Below are 27,777 nucleotides of genomic sequence, written 5' to 3'. Positions count from 1 at the left end.
TATGGTCACTCCAGTGGGTGCAGCAGAGTCACCTCTGGTATCAATGGTCTAGCCAGGCTGGAAGCTGCTGCTTCTTTTTTTGGCGCTGGGGATCAAACCCAGGGCCTTGCTTATACTAGGCGTGCACTCTTCCACTGAGCTGTACCCCCACAGGCTAGAAGCTCCTACGGACAGGATTCAGCACCCTGCCAAGCCACCTGCACATCTATGAGGCCCAGGGACACGGGCTGATGGAGGAAACATTAGCATCTCAGGGCTAACAGGATCAAGTGGAGGTGGCATCGGCCCCACTCGGGGGGTTTCCACTGGGCAGAGCTGCCTCACACAGACAAACAGCGCGGCAAGCTCCTGGTACTGCCAGGAGGAGGCTGTGGCCTTGGGGGAACCAGGTCCTCCAGAGGTCCTGGTGCTGAGGCCTCGCCTCCTGAGCAGGACCCCTCTTGCTGGAATAGCCTGGCAGCTGGCAGCCTGGGGCGCCGGGGCCATGCCTCACTGCTGCCACACTCTCCAGCCCACCTTCTCTCCTCCGACCTCAGGCATGGCCTCTTTGCTGATGTGCCCACAGGACATCTAGGCCAGGAACCACCACGGCTAAGCCCGCCCACCACGAGCCGGCCTCGGAGTCATCTCTCCCCAGCCTGCTCGCCAGCCAGCAAAGGCCCAGCCAGCAGCCTCTGCTGGGCAGAGTCCTGGGTCACTCTGGACCCTCTTCTTCCTCCCTCCGCCAATTGACTACCACCAATATTCTGACAATCCTGACCTTAAATTGTCCTGTAAGTTTGTCTCTCTCTCCTCTGTGCCATGCCTTGCCGGGGTCAATGACCTTCTTATCCCTCTAGCAGGAGCCACAGTTAACCTGAACTGGGTCACTCCATCCTCCTCCCTTGCCTCGGCACTTTCATGGCTCCCCACCACCCCAGGACCAGGCCTCCAGACCCCAGCACTGAAGGCCAGGGAGGGTCTTGCCACTGCCAGCCAGGCTTTCCTATCACCGCCCCTGGACACTCTATACCAGCTTTGCTGGACCTTGGGCTTTTCCATGGACACCTAGCAGGTCCCCAATCCCTGCCTTGGCTCTGTTGGGCCTTCCCTGACCCCTAAGCTCTTCTTTCCTTTCTGCCCTTTTGTTCCCACAGGAAAATGTCCCCCCACCCTTGACCCAAGGCACTTTCTCTTCAATTGGGGCTCAAAGTCACACCCAGCTGTGAATCGGGGAGTTGCATTACTGCCACCTCTTTCTGTTCATGCTGTGAGTCTTGGGGACAAGACTGACCCTGTTCAGTGAAAGCAGATGGAAAGAAAGAAGGCAGGGTGCTACATGGGTGCGGAGGGAGCCACCCCAGCCCTTCCCCCCCTGGCCTCACTCCTGCTCTCCAGCCCTCGGGCCCTCCAGGGTCCCTGAGCTCAAAGGCAGGGGCTAGACACAGTGGCAAGAGGGTGGGGACTGCCCCGGCCAGGGAGTGCTTTTCTGGGCCCGTGGTGTCCGATTTTGGTGCATGTTTTTAAAGAAAACAGACTCAGAGCCCCTATTTATAGCTGAGGCCATAGCCACAGACTGAGGGCCTGTCTGAGGCTCTGCAGGCTCCTGCTCCAGCAGGGGCTGCCCGCCACTAGCCCCCAAGGAAGTCCTGTGGGACCCTGACATCAGCAGGGACAGGATGTAGCCTGTGCTTTGGGGCTGGGGAGAGACCTGAGTGAGAGGGATGGAAAGTTCCTCTGGGGATTGGTCCCTGGGGCTCAGAGTCCCATGCCGGGTGGGAGCTGTTATGTCTACAGAGGAGGCAGAGGTGGGCCTGGGGGCGCCGGCTGCAGAGGAAGCACTTCAGACTGCCACCAGCTCCGCATAAAGGATGACAGAAAGGAAAGAGCAGGGCCAGAGGGACGGGGAGACAGAAATGGACAGCCAGGGCTGGGAAAGGCCAGGCAGGAGAGGCAGGAATGGGAGAGCAACTTGCAGGCCAGCTGACCTGTGAGCAGAGGGGAAAGCAGAACACCAAGGAGGACCAAAGAGGCCGTCTCTGTCCCCTAGAGCCTCAGTGGTGTTCTGAGCGTGGCAGGATCTAAGTTGGATCCAGGTGAGCAAGGAATTAAGCATCTCTGTGGCCTCTGCCCCTCAGGCCAGACCACGGCCCCTGCTCCCCCAGGGCCTGGAGAGCCAGCCTCTCTTCCTAGTAATCGCAGGGTAGAGGCCCTGCAGATGGACTTCGCTACCAAGCTCCTGTATCATCTGTTGCTGTTGTGTGCGGTACTTGGGATGGAACCCAGGGCCTGGCGCAGGCTAGGCAAGTGCTCAACCACCGAGCTGCATCCCCAGCCCCATTACCAAGGTCCTCAGATGGATGTAGGGGGCAGGGCAAAGCCAGGACTCTTGGGGACAGCTCTGGTCTCTGGTTTGCTGGGAGGGAGTCCCCAGGCCTGAGAGGTTACAAGCTGAGGCCACGGAGGGGCACACACCTGCTGCCAGCCTCTCTTCAGACCCCTCTCTTGGCTGTGCTTCTTAAGGGCTCGGGGGTGACTACAGCCTGGGGCATGTGTCTTGGAGCCAGAGCCACAACCAGTGACTCAGAAGTTAAAAAAGGAGCAGCTCCGAGCAGTGACTCAACTGGCTGTGAAGGGCGGGGGGGTCTGTCGGGTACCAGATGGGGTGGTCTGGGTTTATTTTTGGCAGGGTGGGGCTGGGGCCGGGCAGGGTTGGGGGGAGAAGATGGGAACCGGGGGTGGAGAGGAGCTGCTGCCCTCATCCTGGGAGAGCCCCAGGGCTCTGTGCCAACTTAGGAAAGTAATTTCCCAATGCCGGAGAGCTCTGGAAGCCCAGGTTGCCTCTCAGCCCCATTTCAGGACCTGCCTGCCCTGCTGTGTGATCCGGATGAAGAGTTTGCTTTCTCTGGACAGAAGCACACTTCCCCTGTCCTGTTCTCAAGAGGCTTGAGCTCAGAAATTTAAAGCTGATCTGGAAGACTGACGATCCCACTCAGAGGCCCAGAGGGGGCCAGGAATGTGCGCAAGGCCAACACAGTAGGGCCAGGTATCTTGACTTATCACAGGTTCAGATCCCTATAACAATCTCCCTCGTCCTGGGGCTGTCAGTAGTCGAAAGAACAGAACCCGTTTGATTATCCTCCCCTAGAAGGGCTGGGGGGTGTTCCAGATGGGTGGCCAGAAGCACATTGGCCCCAGATGCCTGGAGATGGAAACCTGGCCCAGGGCAGGCACCTGGATTCTTCTAGCACACATCTGGGGAGCTCACTCTCTCCCAGTGGCCTGTGGAGAAGAGTTATCCCTTTGGAGGTGAAGTCAGAGACTGTCCACACAAAGGGATCTCAATCTGGAGGCTAGGCTCTGGCAGCCCCTTATCCAGAGAGACCCTACAGGGGTCACTGCTTCAGGCTGCTTGCTCCACTCTAGCCATCTCTAATTTCAAACATAGAGGGACCTCAGGCATTACCAACATCCCAGAGAGGATCCTTCACCTCCTTTAGTCTGGATTTCTGCTCCTCATGATGCAGCCACCATTGTTTATCATGGGTAGTGGTTAATAGCTCCATTGGCAGTTGAACCATCTTGTGTCACTGAGCTTTGGCCAGAGTCTAGGTGTAGCAAGAGGAAACTCCTAACAGGTTGGCAGAGAGCGACATAAGGATAGGCTTCTAGGCTGCCTGTAAATAGTCCTGGTGCTCATTCTCTTCTCCCCAGCCACCTGTTCTGGGGACAAGGTCTGAGTTCTACTTGGTCAGTGGCTCAACCCTCACTGACTGAGTTCTTGCTGCCTTCCAGCTCCTGTGCTCTGCTTAGGGCCTGTGGGCCTTTGCACCCTCAGACGATTCAGATTCCCTGCCTCCCACTTTTTGTAGGGTACTGGGCTGGAGGCCAGCTGCTGCCATCCTGGAAAGCCACTTCCCCTGTGCCACATCACTTGGTCCCACACAGATCCTGTCACAGAGCCACCTCCTCTGAGCTCTTGCCTTGGAACCTTTCCTAAAGGTCCCTGATGGGAGCTCCCACATTGCTGCCTGCCCCAGTCCAGGATGAACATGGTAGTAACGATTACAGTGACCTCAGGTGCAGACACCGGCCGAGCATTTATTTCAAGTCAGGAATCTTGCTTAATCCTCAACACATGTAAGAGCCAGGAGGCTTTTTGTTTATTTTTTTTTTGTACCAGCGATTGAACCTAGGGGTAATTAACCACTGAGCCACATCCTCAGCCCTCTTTAAAAATCAGAGACAGGGTCTCATTAAGTTGCTTAGGGTCTTGCTAAGTTGCTGAGGTTGGCCTTGAACTTGCAATTCTCTTGCCTCAGCCTCCTGAGTTGTGGGATTACAGGCATACACTACCATGCCTGGCTTATTTCCATTTTCGAGAGGAGAAAATTGAGAAGCTCAGAGGAGCCAAGTCACTTGCCCAAGGTCACACAGAATGGTAGGGCTGGAATGCAATCGCAAACTCTCTCCTACCATGTTAGTAACCACTCCTGCTTACCGCCCCCCCACCAAATATAGTCCCCTAGGGAGCTGAGGACTCAGAAGGAGAAGAGGGGAGACTCCCAAAAAGGGTAAAGGGTGATTTGTTCCTTCCCTGATCTGGGTGGGAAGAGTGTGTGTGTGTGTGCGCGCGCGCGCCTGAGGCCTCCCTGGCAGGCCTCCAGCTGCAGGAGAGCCAGCCTGGCCCCAGCTGCTGTGCACAAGCGAAGGGGGCAGGGAGGGGTTGGTGTCATGGGAATCAGCATCCTGGGCTCACTGATATTTATAGCTGCCCCCTCCTGAAATGTGGGCGGGGGAAGGGGTTGCTCTTAGGTGGGAACGGAAGTTGGTCTCCTCTTCCCAGTTCCCTTTAGGTCCCCAGAGAGCAGACGGGTCCAGGCAAGAGGCCCTGCCCTGTCTGTGGAGCTGAGGGCTGTGTGTCCTGAGTTGGGGGTTTCCCCTAGGGCTACTGGCTCAGGAGCTGGACACTCTCCTTACCATAGCTTGCTGAGCAGCACAGTGTGTGTGTGTGTGCGCGCACGCGTGTGAATGCACGCACACACACACACACACACACACACACACACATACACATACACACATGCTAGGTGTCAGAGTGATGAAGGACATGAACCAGGAGGCAGAGGGCCAGTGAGAGTGGGTCAGGACCCCAAAATAGAGGCAGAGGCAGACCAGGCTGTGGGTCTCATGGTCATCTGTGGTTAGAAAAGACTCCCAGGGGGTGTGATGCTGGGTTGAACCTTGAAGGATGGGGGAGAGAGAAGGCCAGCTGCAAAGAACAGCTTGGACAGAGGTGGAAGGGTGCTGGGAATAACGGATGATCATCTGATGGCCTAGTTCACCAGTCATCCCTGGGACATGGGATAACCTTGAACATGGAGGCTGATACCCTGGAGGGCGAGAAGAGCACAGTATAGTAATAGTATCGTTGTGCCCCACAGACACAGAGGCAATGAAGCTCTTGCCCCGCTGGGTGTTCAGGGATGTTACACTGTTTCAGGAGGAGCAGGAGTGGGAATTGGGGCAGGAGAGACCCAGAGCTCCCAGGCCTGGCTGCCAGGAATCTGGGGTCCTGGTCTGCTCCCCACCTTCAGGCTCCTAGACTGCACTACCTAGGGAAGGACATCTTCCAAGGAACCTTGGTATCAGTCTTATTTGAGAATCTTTGAAAGCCAGGAAGGTTTCAAAGATTTTTTTTTTTTCTTTTTAAAGTCATAGAACCCTCTAGGGGCTGGGGTTGTGGCTCATGGTAGAGCACTTGCCTAGCCTGGGATCAATTCTCAGCACCACATATAAATAAATAAATAAAATAAAGGTCTATCAACATCTAAATACACACACACACACACACACACACACACACACACATATATATATAAAGTCACAGAACCCTCTATCAAGACCACATCTTACACAAAACCCAATCTATGAACATATATGTTCAGGGAACTGCTAGGTATGAATTGGGGTGGGAAGGTGTCCTATGTTCCCAGGCTCCACTGCCTCCAGGTGGGCTCAGGTGTAAGAGGCAGTTGGAAAGCCTCCAAGCCCTCTGCGGGCCCAGCTCTGAGCTCAGTCATATGATGGAGAGCCTAGAGAAAGCAGAACAGCTGCTGGTCCTGTGGGCGAGGCTGCCACCCAAGTCAGGGAATAGGGACGAAGGTCAGGGAGACCTACAGGAGGCGCTGTGTGACTCTGGGTCGGCAGCTTCCCTTCTCTGAGCTGCTGAACCAGGGCAGGGGATGAGCTGGTCTGGGGTGGGGGGTTTTTCAGTAGAGTCTGGGGAAAGAGGCAGCCTCGCTGATGCACCAGGACACCCAAAGTTAAGCCACCAGAGAGAGACACACACACACTGAAACGTTTTAGCATGAGGCATGGCTGGCGGCCTGACTAATGCACACCAGAACTGGCAGAGTTATGAGCCGGCTGGGCGTGGGTAGGCACTGAGCAGGAGGGAGAAATGGTCAACAAGACAGGCACTGTCTCTGGCCAGGCCCGCCTATGCCACCAAGCCACCATGACAGCAGCCACAGGGGACCACCTTACATCTGAGACAAAGGTGGCTTCATTTGTCACCCTAGCTAAGGGGTGGGAGATTTTTGAAAGGGATTTGCTTCTGCTGTGAGAACACAGAGAGGATCTGGAGAAGTGGGGGACCCTTGCTGGAGGGATATGGGGGACAGGAATGGAGTTCTGGATGGAGCAGGGAGCTTTCTCTCCCTGCTGGAGGGCCTGAGCCCCCTGCAGGGTGGGCCACCTAGCTGGATCCAGGAGGGTTCACTGCTGTTGGGCATGGGTCAGGATGACATGGCCTGAGTGTCCAAGGAGTGACCTGAGGACACTGCTGCCTCTCCCTGAGCCCTGGTCTCCTCATCTGTACACCGGGATGTTTCCCAACCAGCAGTGCTGCTATAACACGGCCAGTGCCCACCAAGAGGTGTCTCTGGAGGTTGGAGCTCAGGGATAAGGTGGCTCCCTCCTTTGCCCTGTTTGGAGGTAAGGAGCCTCCTGAGAAGCGGAGAGCTAGGAACCCCTACCTCAGGGAGGATTCAAGCACAGAGCTGTTCATTTGAATTCAGTTCATTCCAAAATTATTCACAGAAATTCAGGAAGGAGTCTGAATACAGTCAGTCTGAAACCCATGCTATACCTGCACCTGGAGAAAGTCTAATTCTAGAAGGTTCTATACATGCCAGGGCAGAGGGCATGTTGGAGGTAAGAAGGGAGCTAGATGGCACCAGGAGGGCAGTGAAGGAGCAGAGGGAGCAGGCCCAAGCCCTGGATCCACAGCCCCCCAGTTCACCTGCTCCTGCTCACCAGTTCAGCACAGCAACCTTTGACCCACCCTGGTTCACTGTTCCCCAAGGTCCAGAACTGTGAGGTAGGGGCCCAAGATGGGCTGCTGGTCCCAGTCACTTTGTCCAGGTTGGTGAGAGACGCTGTGCCCGTGGTCTGTGTGTCTACACGTCCTCTTAAGCGCACCGACATCTGTGTGCGCCAGTGAGAGTGGACGTCAGGGCTATTTCCAACTCCCCCTCCCTTGCCCACCCTCCTGGGCAGCACGCCCAGTTCCCAGAGGCAGCCTATACACTTCCTCTGCGAGCTGCACACACATTGGCCCCCTCCTGTCGCCAGCCACAGGGCCCACCTGGCGTGGCCCACCCTCCCCCAGCCGGCCCCCACCCCTAGCAGCAGCAGTACTGAAAGGCCCTTCTTATCCTGCCTAGGCTGGTGGGTGCAGGAGGGGGATTCAGTTATACTTGGTTCTGGGACAGCTTTTCTAGAGTCTGGGTGGGCTAAGACAAGGGCTCTGGCCCCTGCCCTGCTCTCTACAGTACCTCATCAGTTCAGAGTTCCTACCCAGGTAACACAGAAACCCTGCAGGCCAGGCACTGCACGGGGGTCCCACTTCAATCCCTCACACTCTGACTTTCACAGTCAAGCCTGGCCAGGCCAAAGAAGAGATACAGAGCCATGGTCTCTGCATGCTCTGCGCTCCCTCTGACCTCCCAGATTTTTTTCACATGGACAGAAATACCATCTCCTTTCTTCTGTGCCTGTCCTTCAGGCACTGGCTCACATCCCATCTCCCCCAGTGCCTGTTCCTCCCATCAGGCCTGGAAGGAGCTGGATGCACATTTATCATCTATATGTCATAATGAAGCAGGGCCGGGGGCTCTGCTTGGGCAGCTGGGGTTCTCCATGGGACTTAGAACACCTTGCTTTCTCCCTGGGGTCTCAGTTTCCTAATCTGTACAGATAGGAAGTTGGCCCCAATGATTTCCAAGAATGCCCAACTCCCAGGCTGTGGATGAATGCAGGACAGACCCCAGGACAGTGGAGAGTGAAGCCTTCCTCAGGTAGGGGCTGCCCCTATTGCAGGGAACTGGGCCAGGCATGGTGACAGATGGGTTTGTTGGACAGGAGCTCTGCCTGGTATGGGGGTGGGGGGTGACAGTGCATGGTGGGGTGGGGGTGAGAATACCAGCTCTTTCACCCCCTCCCCATTTCCAAATCCTAAAGACAGGGGTCAGTTTAATGTTATAAAATTCCATAGGCACCATGCTACTCTCCTGCCCTAAAGCCTTCATTGGCTTCCCATGGCCAACTGGGCATAGGCTACGGGCTTCATTTTGCCATTTACGGTTTCAATGCCCCAGCCCAATGGCTCTCCTTGGCCTGTGCTCAAAATATGCCTTCTGATCCCAACACCCCTCAGCTTACACCCCCTCAGTTCCCTTGCCCAGGCGAGGACTGGAATGCTGACTCCCTTGCTAGACTCCAGGGCTTGTCTCAAGGATCCCCATGTCTAGCTTACTCCTGATTTTCTCTGTTCCATACTTTTCATTAGGATCTTTGCATATACAACTAGGATTTTTTTTTTTTGAACTGGGGATTGAACCCACGTGTGCTTTAACACTGAGCCACATCTCCAATCATTTTCATTTTTTATTTTGATAGGGTCTCACCAAGTTGCTTAGAGCCTTGCTAAGTTACTGAGGCTGGCCTTGAACTTGTAATCCTCCTGCCTTAACCTCCCAAACTGCTGAGATTACAGGAGGGTGCCCCCATGCCCAGAGTGCTGTTTGAGTTTTAATCTGCTCTTCTGTCTCTTGAATGAGTCAAAGTTCAGCATTTCCCTTTCAGAGACCTACACTGCCCAGCATGATGCCCACGTTGCTGGTGGTCTTTAAAGACTGCCTCTCACTGAAACCCAAGGAGGCGGGGGTGCTGGGGACTCTCCCTTGGTTGGAGGCTGGATGAGCTGACCTCCCCAGTCACCTTAGATGCCCCCTTCCCATGTCTCTGGAAGCCCACCCATCACCTAGGCCCTGAGATCTTAGGAGATTGGGTCCTTGCAGCAGAACCAGGGAGCCCAGCGATCCAGCTCTGACTCACCCTAGTACAGGGGGGTCCTCCCTGACTCATTTCCCTTTGGAGCACCTCGTGATGCCCTCCTTTAGAACTGGCTTCCCCATCTCATGGGGAGAAGGGTGTGGCCTGGGCCCTTGGAAGGGAGGCTCAGGTCCTTCCTCTGCTCAGAGTTGCTCTTAGGAATGGTTCCGAAAGATGTAGGCTGAAGCACTGATTCATACATGGGTAGTAATGACTGATGGGCCCCGAGGCCACAGTTCTTATGGCATAACTAGACTATGCCTTCACTAAAGGAAAATGCTGTAATGTTGAGATTCCTGGCATGGTGACAGAGGGGAGGCAGGCCAGCACCTTTTAGAAGGCAAATTTTCATTCAGCCCCTGCTGGGGCACCAGTGCTAGGGACAGGGAGGTGTGGCATGGAGATGGTTGCCTGGGGCTGTCTAAGGGACAAGCCCCTCCTGGGGCACAGGATATTTGAGGGGTACTGGCCCTGCCTCTAGGAGGCTGAAGGATGGGTGGTCCTGTCACTCACCAGGCCCTCTCAGTGAGGAGAGAAGAGAAGGGACCAGAAGACAAAGGCAGAAGGAAGAGGGGAGGTGGCCGCAGGGACCAGGGGCCAGAGAGACCACCTGGAGCCAGGTGCAGTGGCACGGGCCTGTAATACCAGGGACTCAAGAGGCTGAGGCAGAAGGATTGCAAATTAAAAGCCAGTGCAGTAACCAAGAAAGGCCCTAAGCAACTTAGTGAGATCCCGTTTCAAAAAAAAAAAAAAAAAAAAAAAGACCACCTGGGACCAATGGGGCCAGGGGCAGTAGCAGGAGGTGATGGCTGAGGTGTGGGGGGCCCTATACACAGGGTGGGGCAGGGTGGCTTCCTCTTCATTTCCCGCCACACAGCAGTCCCCATAGGTGGCGTAGGGCATCTGCAGCTGGGGTGTCCGCTTCTGTCACTGGGTGACAAAGGGCACCTACATGGTCACCCCAAGTCTGCCGGGCACGCAGAGCCAGGATGGCATTGAGGCAGCCCCAGTGAGTGGGTGGCTTAGACAATTTCAGAGGGCAGAGCCACGCCCTAGGCGATCTGACTCCAGGGCCCCTGGTCACCTAAGCTGGACAATCTCACAACCAGAGTCCCCCATAACCCAAATCAAGAGCTCTCGCTAGGGATCCTCGTGTCCACTCCAGGGTGGAACCTCTGGAGACCCCAGCCTGGAGCAGGGGAAGCACAGACCCCTTGACTGCTAATCTGGGGGCCACTTCTGGCCCCTCTGTTCCCTTTTCCCTCTGAGGAACCTCTCATAGCTCCAGCCAGGGGTCTCAGGCCCCTCACTCACCTGCAGATGCCCGTCGGGCCAACAGAGCCAAGGTCAGAACCAGGGCCAGGGCGGGGGCTGGAGGCGGGGGCCGCGGGCCGGAGAGCATCGCGGCGGGTTGGGCGGCAGGACTTGCGCGACGCGTAGCGGAGTGCCGAGTCCTGAGTCCCGACAGCAAAGTGGCAGCGGAGAAGGCTCAGCAGCGGGGCTGGGGCTGGGGCTCCGCGCCCGCGGTACTTAACTCGGGGGGCGGGGCAGGCGCCGACCCGCGCTCGGGTTTCGGGAGGGCGGGCAGGCGGGGGCTCCCTCCGGCTGCCCCCACCCCCAACTTTCTTAAAGGGCCCGTGCTAAGCTCCTCCTTCCAGAGCAGGGGCGAGGGGACCCTTACTGCTCCGTCAGACCCAGGCTCCACCCTGAAGATTTGGGACAAAGTCCCAGAAGGGTCCGGCCCTTCTAAATTCTGACCCCAGGACCTCTGAAGACACCCTCTGGGAGGAGGCAGGAGCTGGGCCATCCCCTCACTTCTTTCTCTTCTGCTCTTGTAGGGTTGATGGGGTGTCTTCACAAACTCCCGGCTTAAGGAGGGACAGAAGCCCACCACCCCACTAGGCCGCCTTGACTGAGGCCTCCTCAGAACTCCATTCCAGGAGGTTCTGCAGGGCTCTAATCACTGGTCCTGACACCTTGACCTCTGTCTGGGAAGGAGAGATGTCTGGACTCTCCCACAGGGTGGAAGAATGCTCAATCTTGTGGTATTATTTGCCTCAAAGTAAGCTGCAAGGTGGGTGAGGACTACCCCTTTCCCCTTTTCACGGAGGAGGAAACTGGCTCAGACCAGGAGGTGGTTCTTACAAAGCCTCAGGGGAAGAGTAGGTCCCTGACCATTTGGGCTCAGGAGCTTAGGCCTCCCCACCTAAAAATCCGGGTGTTTTCATTTGCTGGGACTGCCTCCTGGAAATCTGGCCCTGGATTTAGCTCCTACCTAACAGCTTCAGGATGGGGCCTTTCTCCTGGCTCCCTCCCAGGCAAGAACTTTCTGCCTAGTCCCAAGCAGGAGTTAGAGAAAGGGCAATATTTTCATGGAGTTGATGGTGCTAGAGGCTCTAGCCTGTTTTTGCCCAGACCCAGCATTGGGGTTGCCTGTCCTTGGTTTCTTATGTAGTAAAGGAATGGAAGAGAACCCCTAGAATGCTCTCCCTCCCTTCCCGCACCCCAATCCCTCCATCAGCCTACCTACTCCACACCCAACCCCATCTAACCTCCCACCCTCTTATCAGTCCCTCCCCTTGACCTGCAACAGTTCTTCAGTGGGTATAGCACTTCATAGTTTGTAACAAAATTGAGCCCCATTTTGCAGGAGAGAGTAAAGGACTTGAGCAAATCTACATAACTCCTAATAGGTGGAACTGGGTCTTTGAGCCCAAGTCCAGTGCTCTCACTGCCGTCACATGGTGTGAGGGTGCTGGTCCCTGTGGTGGTTATGAATACTGGTCTTAGACGCAGACAGACCTGGGCTCAAATCCCAGCTCTTCTACTTGGTTGTCTAAGCTTAAGCTAGTTCCTTCATCTCTGTGTCTCCGTTTCTTTGTTTATAAAATTGGGTTTGTGATGATAAAATGCTTTATTGTATTGCCAGGGCCTATCCCAGCAGGCTGATATACAGTATAGGTACTCAAGAAATGCTTGTCTTTTGTCTTCAACATGCCTGTTTCTTTCTTCTCTCTCTCTTCCCCAGTACTGGGATTGATCCCAGGGGTACTCTACCACTGAGCTACATCCCCAGACCTTTTTTTAAAAATTTTATTTTGAGACAGGGTCACTAAGTTACTGAGGGTCTTACTAAGTTGATGAGGTCAGCCTCAAACTTTCGATCCTCCTACCTACTTTTGATCCTCCTACCTCAGTTTCCTAAATTGCTGGGATTACAGGCATGTGCCACTGTGCCAAGCTCATCCCTGTGTTTCAGTTTAAATACAGCTTAATATGTATCACCTGCTTTGATGGAACATTAGCTTTGAACCTTGAATTTTCCATTCCAGAGGCAGCTACATATAGTAGGTGTTCAATAAGTGCCTGCTGGGCTCACTAAGAAGCCAATTATTGCTATTCTATGGGAATTTTGGCAAACCTAAGAACTCTCATCTGGGCATCCTAGTGGGCCTGGCATGTGAGCTATGCCCAGCTGGCCTCAGTGGCAGTAAAGCCATTGCTTCTACAATATGTCCCTTATTTTTCCTTTTTCTGAGTCAGCAAGGTACCTGGTCCTTGTTAGGGGAAAATACTGGTCAAGCTTGGGTCCAGGGCTTGAGGAGTGGGGGTGGCTCAGAAGATTGAAGGAAAAGAGTTTCTTTTTAGGAATGAAAAAATATATATATATGTATATATATATATATATATATATAGAGAGAGAGAGAGAGAGAGAGAGAGACAGTTTTGCTTCTCTTCTTTTTTGATTCATAAACGTCAAAAACTTAGGTGGAGCTGTCCACCTGCTCTATGTCCCCATCTGCTTCCATCTTCCCTGATCCCCATCCACAGATTCACCCACCACCACCCGGAGTCGTCTGTAAGTCTGTGACGCTTCCAGATAGGGAACTGCTGCCCACAGCTCAGATTCGAGTCGGGATTAGCTCAGTGCCTCCTCCTGCCTTGTTGCTAGCTGGGCAAAGAAACACAGGCCTGGAAAAATAAGACAACCAGGCACCTAGCAATAACCAAGCTCTCACATCTCTACTGAGGCTTCCCAGTTTACAAAATACCCACCTGGGCTTTTGACAGGCAAGGGAGTGTGTGTGTTAGAAGGCAGTGTCCATGTTTACAGATAAGGAATCTAAGGTGCTCAGATCAAAAGGGATGCAGGGGTTCTGGTGCACTTGGGAGTGGCCTTTGTTTAGCCCATAGCCTGCGTCTTGAACCCGGGGCTGATGCTGAGTAGTGTCATGCCAGACTGGCAGAAAGCTGAAGCCCCCATACCACTTTGGAACTGATCTCTGAATGCCTTCTGCTGCCTCAGAACAAGGCTGTTGGATGCGGGCAGCCCCTGCTCCTCAGCCTCCTTGGCAAACCTGAACTGAGTAGAGCTGACCTGGGCCTCCCTGGCATCCTCAGCCTGGTTCATGCCTCCCCTCTGCCCGCCAATCTTTGCCATGACTCTCCTAGGCTTGGGTTGGCCAGGCATCCTGGGCAACTGTCTCTGACTGTCCTTGGTCACAGCTCACCTTCCTCTAGGAAGCCCTCCTTCTCACATGCTGACCTTTCTTCCCAAAGACTCCCTGGACTACTGATCTCTGTAGTTCTCTTGGTTCTCTCTGGGGCCTGCCTAGCTGGGTCAAGAGGTGCAGTCAGTGCCTCCTCAACCCCCGCTAAGCTGACCTCTTCCCAGCAAAGCACAGGACAGGGCACATGGCAGGTGGCAAGGAAAGGAGACTCAGAGCACATTGGAAGACACCTGTAATCCAAGTGTTTGGGAGGCTAAGGCAGGAGGAGGATCACGAATTCAAAGCCAGCCTTGGCAACTTAGCAAGGCCCTAAGCAACTCAGCAAGACCCTGTCTCTAAATAAAATATAAAAAAGGGCTGGGGATGGGCTCAGGGGTTAAGCGCCCCTGGGTTCAATCTCTTGTACCAAAAAAACACACTGGAAGAATGAAGATGGAGTCCTCGCCCCGAGTGAAAGAGGATTCAAAATTCTCCAAAGCTCCCAGGATCTGGGGTGGACGCTGCCTCAGTTTCTCTGGGTGTCCTGGGAGAAATAGGCAACAGAGCCCAGCAACACCCACTTCCCTGCCAGGATTCAGCCATGCGTGCTGGCCAGGTGCTCCTGGTCACTTTTACCCCAGCTTCTTGGACTAAGTGTACCCGCTCTGGCAGTGGCTGTGATTCCGCCCTGCCCTCAGCCAGGGTGTTTTGCTCTTTGACTTCCTGGGCCCCACCCGAGGAGCCTGTGGCCAAATCCTTCTTGCTGGTAAATGGCATGTGCTTGTGCCCTAGATGGGGTGGTGCTTGAACAAGGGTGTGCTCCAGTTGCCCAGGCCCTGTCCTCAGGGAATTGGCCCTCTGCCGTGAAGGACACAGAACCTAGGCCACCAGTGTGCGAGCGGACATAGGCTTTCGGCGCTGGCTGCTTGGCCCTGAGGTCTCGCCATCGGGAGCTCCCCTGCAGTGGGTCCCAGGTCTGGCCGCCTGCCGGGGCCTCTTCTAGGAGTGGTCTTGCTCCTCCACTGCCTGAGGCATTCATGGGGCTCCTCCAAGTGCAGACAGCCAGGCTCAGGCGGGCGGAGCAGCGAGTCCCAACAATTACACAATTCAGAAGCTGAGAAGTTATCTTTGCCGCCTTCGGGAGCCGGCTGAGGACAGGAGGCCAATAGAGAGCTTTGCCCTGGCTGGAGGCAGGATCTGAGCCACGCCCAAGCATCCTAGGAAGACGGGGCTGGGGGCTGGAGTCCAGGACCCTCTCGGAGTCTGTGTTCTCCAGGAGCAGGCTCCTCTCTGCCATACCACATCCACAAAGGCTTGTGGCTTCAGTGGCTGCGACCAGCTGGCCACAGCTGACTCCCCCTGGGGTTGTGCTATTTCTAAATATTAGTTCTTGCTGTTAACCCTTGCTGTGCCGTCCTGGTGGCCATCAGCTGCCTGCAGAGATGGACTCTGTGAGAAGGCTGAATAGGCCCCATCTGGATGGAAAATTTGTGAATGGGCTTGCTTGGGGTCTGGCATGGGGCAGGCATCTCTGGGGACTGGGATGGTCCCCCAAAAGAAGGATGAGAAGTACCTGCTTGGGACTTGGGATTGAGGTTTGCAGTGGGTCTGATGATGTGGGTCTGAGCGGGCGGCCGGGCAGGGCAGTGGAAAGAATGTGGGGTAAGGAGCCAGAAGTCAGGTCCTGCCAAGTCTTTTCTGTGTGGCCTCAGACTAGTCACCTATCTGTGCCTTTTTTCTAATCTGTGAAGTATAGCGCTTGGATGATGACCTCCAACAAGGGACTTTATCTGTAAAGGCAATGCCTGGTGGTTATGATGATGGCAATAATTTAGGCCAGGGTCCCACTCTACATGACTCTCAGGAGTCCCTTTGGAGGAGAAAGAGGCTCACAACCAAGAGACACCTAGAGCAAGCTGGTGGGTATGCCTGTAGCCCATCTGGAGATTTCATGGTAACAACCTACAATACTATGTAGCTTGGATATGCTTGTAATCCCAGTAACTTCAGAGGCTGAGGCAGGAGGATCACAAGTTTGAGGCCACTCTCAGCAACTTAGTGAGACCTTAAGCAACTTAGCAAGACCCAGTCTCAAAATAAACAACAAAAAGGACTGGGATGTAGCTCAGTGGTAGAGCACCCCTGGGTTCAATTGTCAGTACACAAAAAACAAACAATAGATCTATAGATAGATATAGATATATTTCTTGGATTTCAGTTCCTGTCCCTATTGGTCACTTGTCCTTGTACAGTGAAAAACCTTGAGATAGCCAGCCTCCAAGGTGGCCCTCAGTGCTCCTCATCTGCTGGTATTCGTGTCCTTGTATAGTTCCCTCCGTTGTTGAATAGGGCATTGCAGAAACGATGCTGTGATTTCCAGGGTGAGCTCATAAAAATAGACGGTGGCTTCTACTTTTCTCCCTTTTGATTGCTTGCTCCGGGGAAGCCAGCAGCCTGTGGAGACTCCATGGGGAGGTGCTGAGGTGTCTTGCCCACCTTTCATGGTGGCTCACCTTTCATGGGAATGAGCTACCTTGCACTTGATCTTCCAACCCCAAACACACCTTCGGATGACTACAGGTCCTACAGACATCTCGAGAGACCTAGAGCTAGAACTGCCCCCTTGACTGACAACCTGAGAGACCTAGAGCCAGAACCCCTCCACCCAGCTGAGTCCTTTCCAAACTCCTGACCCATAGGCACTGTGTGTGATAGGAGATTTCTGCTTTAGCAGCTAGTTTTTGAGGGCAAATTGTTATGCAGCAATAGATAACTGATACAAACCTGCACAACTGTGAATGGCAGTTCAGAGAGCCAGACCCAGCATGTGCCTGGGACTCAGGAAGTAAGGCTCTGCTCTTATGGGGAGAGTGGCGTTTCTCTGAACAATCAATGGGTTACTAATTCATTTACTCAACAAATGTTTCTTTTCTTCTCCTCCTTATTTGATACTGGAGATTGAACTCAGAGGCACTTTACCAATGAGTTACATCCGCAGTCCCACCACCTTTTTTTTTTTTTCCCCAAGACAGACTAAATTGCCAAGGCTGTCCTTGAACTTGAAATCCTCCTGTCTCAGCCTCCTGAGTCACTGGGAATACAGGAGTGTATCACCATGCCCAGCTCTTTTTTCTATTTTTGCAGAGCTGGGGATGGAACCCAGGCCCTCACGCATGCTAGGCAAGCTCCATCACTGAGCCAACATCCCCAGCTAGTTGTCTTATTTTTTGAGTTTCTATGGCACAATGTTTCAGTATTTCTTTGTCATTGGTGACACTGCCGTGTTTGGCAAGTACAGTTACTTTGTAGAGTGAATCTTGATCTGAGTTTAAATTCAGATCATGTCTCCTTGGTGGGGACACCCTGACAGTGATACTGGGTCCCACCAACACCCGCTTGTGCTCTTGTTGGGATGTTCACTTGCAGTACTTGATGCCCACCAGGCTCTGCCCCTGTGAAGTTACTGTTTTTCCCTTTGCAAGTAATAAGCATTTGCCAACGTTGAAAGGTCAGGCTGAGGAAGAAGAGCCAGAAGAAAGCCTGTGAAGGGGCAGCCAAACCCAGAAGACAAAAACCAGGAGAACATTCTGGAACCAGGAAGAATTTCTGGGTAAAGGAGGGAGTAGTCGGTCATTTTGATCCAGCTCTGCCAAGAGGCCAGTCCAGAAGAGGATGAAAAGTGTCCACTGGGCGCAGCTGCCACATGCAGGTCAGTGGGAATCTAGTCAAGCCTGATTTGGGTGGAGCCGTGGGCCTGGAGTCAACTCACGGTGAGTCAGGAGTGAAAGGGGGACAAAAATAGAGGCCACAAGGGATAATGGTCTCTTTTGGGAAATTCGTGAACTGGGGATAGGGGTGGGATAGGTGGTGATGGAGAACTGTGTGGGGACAGGGAGGTGGTTTTTAATAGGTGGAGGGGACTTGGGACCTCAGAGTGACATAAGAGGATGCCAAATGAGATGGGTATGGTGGTGCACACCTGTAATCCAGTGGCTCGGGAGGCTAAGGCAGGAGGATCTCTGAATTCAAGACCAGCCTCAGCAACTTAGTGAGGCCCTAAGCAACTCAGTGAGACCCTGTCTCTAAATAAAATACAAAATGGGCTGGGGATGTGACTCAGAGGTTGAGTGCCCCTGAGTTCAATCCCTGGTACCAAAAAAAAAAAAAAAAGAAAAAGAAAAAGAAAAAGAAAAGAGAGGTAGGGCAATGGGTAGGTCCCCAGGTAGGAAGTAGAAGCAGGTGACAGCAGATACCTTTGGTCTGAGTGCGATGGAGAGGGTTCCAGCCAGAGTCCAGTCTGATGGCCTCTGTTTTCTCTGCTGAGGAGTGGATGATCAGGGGTTGAGAGGGATCGCTGGGTTCACGGAGGGAAATGAGCCAAGCTGTAGATGATCCCCGGGGAGAGGGAGAGAGCCAATTGACCAGAGGTGGAGGTGGGCAGTTAGCCAGGAGGGCAAGTCCAGGGTTGAGGGCATGACGGCAGGAGGGGCCTGACGAAAGAGGAAGAAGTGCAGGGTCAGTGGTGGGGTCTCAGTGATGGCAGGCCACTGGTGCAGCGAGGGTGCTAGAGCGAGAGGAATAGGAGGTAGGCACTGGGTTTCAGGGGGAGGCGGACAGTCAGTGCTGTGGGAGGAGGGGAGAAGCCGAGGGTTGCTGATGGGCGCGGGGCTGAGCAGGAGCTGGCAGAGGTGTTTGAGAGGCAGGGGATTGAATTGGGATGGTACTGGGGGAGGCCTAAGTCACCAGATAATGGCAGGGGTTGGTTGGGGTGGAGTGGAGTTAGACACCAGCAGGCCTTCATAAAAGAAGGACAGATGACAGTAAGGAATTGAGGAGGGGCACTCCAGGACACTAGGACCCTAAGAAATGGTACATGTGACAAGGAGGGAGCACCCTCTGGTCCCAAGGAGGCCAGTGACCTCTTTTGTCACAGACTGAGAAATGGGGGTTGTGAGGATCAAAACAAGCAGCTCTGGAGAAGGCTGAGGGCCACCTGAGGATGATCTAGGTTCCCATCAAAGATGGAGTGAAGGGAGTGCTAGGAGCCGGAGAGACGTGGGGCTGCTGGGTGTGGGGTGGCTCAGCTTCCCCGTGAGAACTGTGCGCAAGGACGAGCCGCGGGAACAGTAGGGAGAAGGGCAGGGAGGCTCACAGGGTCTCAAGTACTTGGATCGTCCCACCAGGAAGGTGGGGGTCACAGCCCAGATCTGGCCCCTATCAGCACTGGGGGGTCAGGGCTCACGGGGTGGGGGTGAGGAGGGAGCACCCGAGGTTGGTTGCCCCAGGGAGTGTTCTGCTGCCGCTGGCCGGGGCTCTGCCCTCAGTTCTGTTCCTGAGGGGCTTGAGGAATGCTCAGACCACTGTTGAGCCAGGTCCTCCTCACGCCTGCTGGTTGGAATGAGCGCCGTGCATGCTGTGCCCTCTAGGAGACCAGACACTGCTACTGAAGTAATGGGAGACTTGGGCAAGTCCTTGACCCTTTCTGGCCTCATTTTCCTTTTCTCTGGAGAGGGTGGCCATAGAGGCCCTCTTAGAGCCAGTCGCCCTCTGGTTCCTACAATAGAAACCTCTTGGCTGGTTCACATCAGACCCACTCTGAGCCATGGCTTGGTGGGTGTGCACAGGCCCCAGGCCCTCTCGCCCCCTGGGTTCATAGAGGTGAAAGGGTCTCCAGGATTTTCTCAGCCCTGGGGGTCATCCATCAATTATATAGGGCTGGAAATCTTCCCTACCCCTCAATGTTTCCTGCCACACTCTCCCCCCAGGGTGCTCTTGGCCATAAGCATGGGAAGTGGCTTCTTATGGCTTTATCTTCCTTTAGTTGCCTCCTAATCCATGTCTTTGAAATGCCACCAGCAAACAAATATTCCTTGAACTGACATGGATCTTTAAAGATACATGTCCTGCAAAAGGAGTCTGGGTGGGGACCATCAGAGAGTCACACCTTAGTGCAAAGTAGTTGGCCTAATCCTTTGCCAAGGGAAGAACAGACTTTGACAGAAGGAGGAGAGTATCCAGAGCCAGGGAGATAGGTGGCAGGGGCAGGGGCAGTGGGTAGAGGGCCCCAGGGGCTGTGTGCCTGGTGAAGTCCTTCATCGATGACCAATCCCACTCACCCTTTCCACTCCTATCCCTAACTTTAGGGCACCCTCACTGGTAGTGAGGTGCTGGCTTGGATGTCACACCACCCCTCCCTTTCCCTCCCCAGACCCAAGGTCCTGGGGACCCCTGAGCATTTCACCCACTTGGGGTGGGAGGCAGTGGGGCTGAGCTCTCAGGGTTTCACTACTGAGCCCGGAGCCTAGAATTTCTTCGCCACAGTTCAGGCGCCACGGCAACTGGGGGAAATAAACACTCTGGGTTTCACAGTCCAAGTTCTGTGGTGATGTCATCCCCAGCTCCAGCCTGCTGGGCCCTGCGGCTGGCTGCACCCCAGACAGCCTCCGCTGCTCAAGCCAGAGGACTGTCTTCCTGCCCGGCCCCCACGTGGTCTCTGAGGTGGAGTGAAGAGAGTGGTCAGAGGGGCCGGGGCAGGGGCCCCCCAGCTCCTTGCCTGCGGCTCAGGTTCGGCTGTAGCTGCTGTCAGCCCCTCCCTGGCCTTAGCCATGACTCTGCCCAAGGAGGCCAGGAACTATGTGTTCTACGCACAACATCCAGAGAAGAAGGTGCAAGTGCCCTCATGGCAGGAGGTAAAGCAGACCCCTATCATCATGGCCATGATTAAAGGTGAGAAAGGCCCCGCCCTGGGCTTGGGATCACTCCCTGAGGGTGTCCCAGCCTGCCAGCCCTGCCTCCTGCAAAGCACACTCCTCTGCCAGACTCACCTCAAAGCCTTATGGTGCTGAACCAGGAATTAGAAGCCTTTAGCCTAGTCTTGCTTTCCCTTCCTTCTGGTGCTGGGAATCAAACCCAGGGCCCCCGGCACACTAGGTGAATAAACTGTCACTAAGCTACACACCAGCCCTAGCTTTAGCTCTTCCACTTCCTTTCAATCTTACTCTCAATAGAAACCAGACAAATTAATTCTTACTATATTGCTAATGACTGATTATTACCCTAAGTGGGAAGTGGGTTAAAGTCGTGATAACATGCTTGGGTTTTGCTGGCTGAATGTCTCAGAATTTTGACATTACTGACTTGTCTGACTTGGGCAGACTGGTTTTTTTTTTTTTTTTTTCCTTCCTGTTTTCATATTTTCTTTTTAAGTTTCTAGTTCTCTTTTTTCTTTCCATACTTTTTTATTGGTGCATTGTAGTTGTACATAATGATGGGATTTGTTATGTAATCAAACATGCACACAATATAACAATATAATTTGGCCAATATCAATCCCCAGCACTTCCCCCCTCCCTCCCTGTCTCCCATCCCCTGGTCCCTTTCCTTCACGGACCTCCCTTGGATTTTCATGAGATCCCTGTCCCCTGTCACCTTTTTTTAAAGAATGTTTTTAGTTGTAGATGAACACAGTACCTTTATTTTATTTATTTATTTTTGTCTTAGTCAGCTTTTTTGCTGCTGTGACTAAAAAATTTGACCAGAACAATTTTAAAGGAGGAAGAGGTTATTTGAGGGCTCACGGTTTCAGAGGACTTAGTCCATAGAAGGTTGGCTCTATTCTTCGGGGCTTTAGGTGAGGCTGAACATCATGGTGGGAGACTGTGGTAGAGGGAACCAGCTCACGCAGTGATCAGGAAGCAGAGAGAGAGTCTCCACTCCCCAGATACAAAATATATACCCCAAAGACACGTCTCAGTTCCCATCTTCTCCAGTCACACCCCACCACCTCAGTTGCCACTCAGTTAATCCCATCAGGGATTAATTGATGATTGGGTTAAGACTTTTACAACCCAATCATTTCTCCTCTGAACTTCTCTCATTGTCTCACAGGTGAGCTTTTGGGGGACACCTCACATCCAAACCATAACAATTTTTATGTGGTGCTGAGAATCGAACCTGGCGAGGCAAGCGCTCCACCACTGAGCCACGACCCCAGCACCCCCCAGCACCTTTCTTTTCCTTTTTCCTCTCTAGCTTCCACATATGAGAGAAAATATGTGACCCTTGACCTTCTGAGTTTGACTTATTTCACTTAACATAATGGTCTCTAGTTCCATATGTTTTCCTGCAAATAACATAATTTTGTTTTTCTTTATGGATGAATAAAACTCTATTGACTCTAACTCTCTAGGATAAATACCAAGGCGTGGTATAGCTGGGTCTTTTGGTGGTTCCATGCTTAGTCTTTTTTTTTTTTTTTTTTTTTTTGTGGTGCTGGGGATTTGAACCCAGGGTCTCGTACTTATGAGGCAAGCACTCTACCAACTGAGCTATATCCCCAGCCCCCATGCTTAGTCTTTTGAGGAACCTCCATACTGATTTCCATAGAGGTTGTACAAATTTACAATCCCACCAACAGTATAAAGTGTTCCTTTTTTCTCCACATCCTCTCCAGTATTTATTATCATTTCTGTTCTTGACAACTGCCATTCTGACAGGTGTGAGATGATATCTCGGTGTAGTTTTGTTTTGCATTTCCCTAACCCTAGAGATGTTAAAAATGGTTTCATATATCTTTTGGCCATTGTATTTCTTCTTTGAGGAGCGATAGACTGATAATTGTAAAACTCAGTAGTCTCACATGTAAGATGAGAAAACAAGAGCATCTCCTTTGCAGAGTTGTTGGGGATGCTTCATTGAAATAAACTAGCAAATGCTTAGCGTGGTACTAGGCTCAGGGAAAGTTCTCAATTAATTTCGACTGTTACCTTTCTTACTCTGCATTGTCGCCCAGGGAAACTGCATTTTATCTATTAATGCTGTCTTCCTAAGGAAGCAGCTGGATGGACAGTGGATTTGTGGCAGTAGGGTAACAGTAAGAGCCAAGACCCCCAATGTTCTCATGGTGCTCTGTGTTTGGGGCTTCCTCTGTCTCTGATCAGTGGACTCAGGCTAACGGCTGCCCTGTCTGTCCTTACAGGTCCAGGGCCCGCCAAGTACCTCCGGCCATCCTGCACAGGCTACATAGATCATGACAATTCCATGTTCCAGGAGCCCGCATTCACCCTGCACACACGGCATTCAGAGAAGCGTGAGTGGTCACCACCCTGTCATCCCTATGGGTGGGGTTACTGTTGGAGATTGTGGGTGCAGTGAGAGGCATGGAGCCATCCTCTGTAGCCACAGCCACAGGGAGCTGAGGTCTGCCCTGAGTAGGACAGAAGGAAGCCAGCAGGGATTCCTGCATGACCCAGCCTCTCTGAAGGCAGCAGTGCGGTCAGCTCCCAGCCAGATCTTCGGAGGGAGCTCTGCAGGGATGTCAGCACCCTGGATTGGCAGGTAGAGCAGGGCTTCTTCTCCACCTCACCTTTGGTCACCCCTGAGCTCTGACCATCATGTTCTGCTGGATTCTGGGAATTGTGAATGCCAGAACTTTCCAGGTGGCCTAGAATTTCTGGGAAGGGAGGGAGTGAAGGGCCCAGAAGACTGGAGTTGCTGGCCAAGACCAGCTAGAAAAGAGGCTGGACAGGGGCAAGGCCATGTGTATTGGGAGATCTGAGATCTAGGGTGTCTTCCAGGCTCCTCCTTGAGGGGAGACACACCCTTTTTGGCAGGGGATTCCCCTGGCCTGGGCTGGGCCCTTTCTCAATACTAACAATAGCCACAGTGGCTATTATTACTTCTTGGCACAAACCTCTGCCGATGCCTCAGTGCTTGGCTGACCAAGCTTCTGTGCAGCTATTATTTCATCTCTTCCTCTGAACAAGGTATTTTGGGGATAGAACCCAGGGCCTTGTGCATGCTAGCCAAGTGCTGTACCACTGAGCTACATCCCCAGCCCAGAACAAGTTCTTCAGAATAGCAGGTTATGTGCCAAAAGTCCCACTTTACAGATGAAGAATCAAGGGTTCCAAAGACCTAAGAGCCAGAGGAATCTGAAAGGAGCCCCTACTCCTTTTGGTCGACACTGGGGCAGCCACTGGAGCTGACAGGGCCCCTCCTTCGTTGCCTGCAGGGATCACAGACATATGCAGCCCTGGGCCTCACTACTTCTTGGATCCCAAAATAACTCGGTTTGGAATGTCCAGCTGCCCCCAGGTCCCCATGGAGGAGCGCATCTCCAACCTGCGTAAGATTGACTGGAGAGGGAGGTGGGCAGGGGAGGGAGGCCAGGAGGTGGGAAGGGTGAGGGGATGGGGGCCTTCCTTAGGACTTGAGTAGGGCCAAAGCAGCAGCATATTTGGATAGAGGCATGTCCTTGCAATGTCACATCAAGACTCCTCTGTCTCCACACTGGCATGGCCAAGTCTGTGTTACAGTGTTTATGCCCAGAAGCCAGGTTGTGTGTTATGATGTCATGGGGCTCATGTGAAGGCTGCAATATTGCCATGCTAAGGCACTCACAGGCTGTAGTGACCTCAGGACATTTTCCTGATGCTGCTACAGGGACAATGTCAGCACACTAACAACCCAAGGCTGATGTCCCTGATAGTTTTTATATGATGACAACAGTGTTACAATATTGGTGTCAGGATGGCCTAAATGACTATCTTGCTATCCTCTGCCTGCCTGTCGCCCATTCAGGGGTCAGGGTGTCCCTGTCCTGCTGCTGAGGTGGTGCTGAAGCCATAGCTCCCTCCGGACCCATCAGCTGGGTGCCAGGGACTGTGAGCCCCTCCCTATCTCCCTGCTTTGCTCACTTTCAGGCCTGAGCCCCACCCCAGCCCCCTGTCACTACAACTTGGAGAAGATCCGTCCCCCTGGGGAACGCAGGGCTCCCCATTATGCTTTTGGTTACCGGTGTCCATTCAGAGTGTTGGACCCCAACCCGGCTCCCAACCAATACCAGCTGCCAGTCTCACTGGGGCCCAATACCCCTGTCTATCGAGCCGCCCCCTGCTATAGTCTGACCTCCTCTAACAAGAACTGGTTCTACAAGGAGGATGTGGCAGGAGGCCCCGGTCCAGCCATGCACACCCGGCCCCAGCCGTCCATCTACCAGAACCGCAGCCCCATCTACAGCATGGCCAGGCGCTTCGCCTACCCACTGGACCACACGCTTCGGCCTGGCCCTGGCTCCCACGATGTCCAACAGGTCACTGTGCACAAGCCCCGCACACCCTCTTTCACCATGGGTGTCAAACACTCCCCCCACCTGTGCCCGCTGGTCACCGACATTCGTGACTGAGGCCCCTGCTGGTGCACTCACCCTCCCACCCACAGAGGTTATTTTTCTACGCCAAATTGAGCAACCTGATCAAGGATGCAAGTAGCAGAGCTGGTGCCTGCTGAGTGGCGAGCACACGGAAGGCACTAGATAAATATTTTTGTTTACTCATTCCTTGGTCTCGCAAACACTCACTGCTGGCTTCCTTTGGGCCCCGTTCTGGGTGAGGGGCTGGGATACTGGGAGAGGGACTGTGCGTGCTGTCAATGAGGAGTTCCAGGCTGGCTCACCAGGACAGGCAGCCTCACGTACTCCACGAAGCCCTGGGCGGGCGCTCCGGAGAGCTGAGTTCCAGTCTTGACTCTGCTGCTAACTGTGGTGTGGCTTTCGCAGCTCCTGCTCCTGTCAGGGCCTCAGGATTGCCCTATGGATGGGAAGAGGGTCGATCTGGAAGAGGTTACCCCAGTTCTAGAACTGCGAGACTCTGGTTCCTGCCAGTGGTCAGTACCCAGGAAAGGAGGGGAGCCATGGGGTGTGGGAAAGCAGGGAGAGGCGACTGTGACTGGGGAGTGGGAGGAGAGGTGTCCTGGGGAAAGGACTCAAAAGGATAAGTGGAGACAGACAGTATGTGTGGAGGGAGGGTAAAGATGGGACCAGAGGAAAAAGGGACAGGGAGTTGGGGTGGTTCAAAGCAGCGGGAGCCTGTGGTGCTGGAGGCTGTGCTAATATTGGGGAAGAGACGGTAGGCAGGGAGGAGGGGCCTCAGGCTTCATCATGAGGAAGTTAGCCAGATAAGACGCGTGTTTCCAGAAGATTCTCTGGGCAGTGAGAGAAAGCTGACCATGATGAGCACACTGGAGGCTGCGGTCAGCCTATCTGGCTGCTGGGAGGGGGTCTGACCATCACATGCTGCTGTATTTGGAGAGTCCCCAACCTTAACAGCCTAACCTAGCAGAGTAGCTATGACCTATCCAGGAGGGGGCAGCACTGCCTCAGTCTTCAGGTCCCGGCCTGTGCCCACCTGGTTTTGGGCAACAGGTGCCCGCACTCAGTTGACCTTTGGGGAGGCTGGGATCTCCGGGTCTGGTATCGATCCTTCCTTAACTCATGCCACTGCAATCCCCAACTCACCTCCCCTCTCCCCTCTGCACCAGCCCTCCACCTGCTTCCCCACCCCACTCTCTGCCACAGGAAGGTAAGGGGGAAGATCTACCCCAATCTGGCAGCCTGAGGTCAGCCTGCGCCAGGGCTGACACTGGGAGGGCAGTGGGAACCTTGGAAGGAGGAAAAGAGAGAGAGGCGAGCCCCCAGACCCAGTGGCTCAGGCAGAGACATGTTCCTTCCGCAGCCATTTCCCAAGGGCCGAGGGTATGGGAACAAAGGGTCACCTCAGAACCAGTGTTTAATGGCTCGTCCTTGTAAACTTGAGCAACATCCAGGTTTTAATTGAAAATAAAAAATGAATTAAATAGATTCAAGTTCCAAGAAGCAGAAAATCTCTGAATTTTTTTTAACCCAATGTAACCTTTAGGAAAGAGGTGCCTAGAGAACCCCACTGGGCTCATCCACGGTTCTGGGCCTGTGAAGTTCCTCCCCTTCCCCACCCTTCCCCCAGGCTCTGGATTTTGTGTCTGTCCTGTCCTTCCCAGGCCTCTGCAAGGCTGGCCTGGGCAGGCTCCAGAGAGAGCAATCCAGCTCGGGGACCCATCTGTCTTGCAGCAGATTAGAAAGATGTCATTTTGCCGACAATGCCATTTATCACGGCAGCTGCAAAAATTAGTGATGCTTGGGCTGAAAGTGTTGGATTGGGGTGGGGCTGGCAGGTGGCAGCAGTGGATGCTCCCTGTGTCACCAGGTTGGGGGAGCTGCAGGCCAACCTTTGAACAGGGGTGTTCTGATTGACGGCACAGCCCAGGCAAAAACCCCTATTGGAAAGATGAGAAAAATGAGACCCAGGGTCTGGAAATAACTTTGGCCATGTGCTAAATTCATGGCCTGTCTCTAACTAAAGGCCCAGGCTCTGCATGTAACCAGGACCAGGGTCCAGTTTATGACAAGAGTCTAGTTTAGCTAAATCCTTTACTTATTGGAACTAAATCCTAATTTTCACCTCCACGGTGCTGTCTGAAACAGCCTGAGCCCTGCTGCTGCCAACATGGTTAGGACAGGATGCTAGAGCTTGAACAGACTATTGGAGTGGTTTTGTTGTCCTAAGGGAAAATGAGGAGGGGAGAAGGGTCAGAATGAATGTTTGGGGATGAAGATGTTTATAGGAGAGGGGACCCTGCCAAGGAAGGGGATGCGGCTTCCAGGGAAGACGGATGGGCCTCCCTTGTGCCTCAGCCCACAAGAGGACAGGGTCATTGAGCTTGGGATTGGCCTTTCCTCCCCCGGGTGATGCCCCGGATGGCTGATCTGCAGGAGGTCAGACAGCATACCCTCCTGGACTTGCTCCCTGCAAACTTGACCCCTTCTGAACAACTTGGCAGGTTCAAGCTTGATCTTGTAAGAAGCTGCCATCACTGCCATCTGATTCCTGGAGGACTTAAACTTGTGCCTTCAGAAAATCAGGCCCCAAGCCTGGTGCTGGATCACGCAGATGCATCTGTCCATTCAACGGATGTTGCTGAGCCCCTGCTTAGGCCAGGCTCTGACTGGGCCCAGGGGTACGGAGAGATGGTCTTCACCCAGAGCCCTGGCCTCCAGGGGTTTAGCGGGTGGCTAGAAGGTAGCTCTCCCCATCCA

General features: G+C 53.6%; 2 protein-coding genes across 3 annotated transcripts in view; one reads left to right on the top strand and one right to left on the bottom strand.

Annotated features, from left to right (window-relative positions):
* The window catches only part of Cspg4 (chondroitin sulfate proteoglycan 4), a 36,970-nt gene extending 26,106 nt beyond the window's left edge, over positions 1–10,864 (bottom strand). The window contains exon 1 of the mRNA XM_047540937.1: positions 10,693–10,864. Within this exon, the coding sequence (XP_047396893.1) occupies positions 10,693–10,780 (88 nt within the window). The 5' untranslated portion in view covers positions 10,781–10,864. The remainder of the gene's footprint in view (positions 1–10,692) is intronic.
* A 6,619-nt stretch (positions 10,865–17,483) lies between these two features.
* Odf3l1 (outer dense fiber of sperm tails 3 like 1) lies at positions 17,484–25,286 on the top strand. 2 transcript variants are annotated; one of them, XM_047542056.1, is made up of 4 exons: positions 17,484–17,577; positions 22,846–22,956; positions 23,881–23,994; positions 24,572–25,286. In XM_047542056.1, the coding sequence occupies exons 1-4, from the start codon at positions 17,541–17,543 to the stop codon at positions 25,051–25,053; spliced, it is 744 nt and encodes a 247-aa protein (XP_047398012.1). In that variant the 5' UTR covers positions 17,484–17,540; the 3' UTR covers positions 25,054–25,286. The 2 variants fall into 2 exon arrangements, with proteins under 2 accessions (XP_047398012.1, XP_047398013.1); XM_047542057.1 differs by lacking the exon at positions 17,484–17,577 and adding an exon at positions 20,456–20,594.
* Positions 25,287–27,777: the final 2,491 nt, after the last annotated feature.

The sequence above is a fragment of the Sciurus carolinensis genome, chromosome 2, assembly GCF_902686445.1.
Source record: "Sciurus carolinensis chromosome 2, mSciCar1.2, whole genome shotgun sequence".
Lineage (NCBI taxonomy): Eukaryota > Metazoa > Chordata > Mammalia > Rodentia > Sciuridae > Sciurus > Sciurus carolinensis.
The sequence above is the reverse complement of the archived record's forward strand: the minus strand, read 5'-3'. Positions and strand labels throughout refer to the sequence as shown.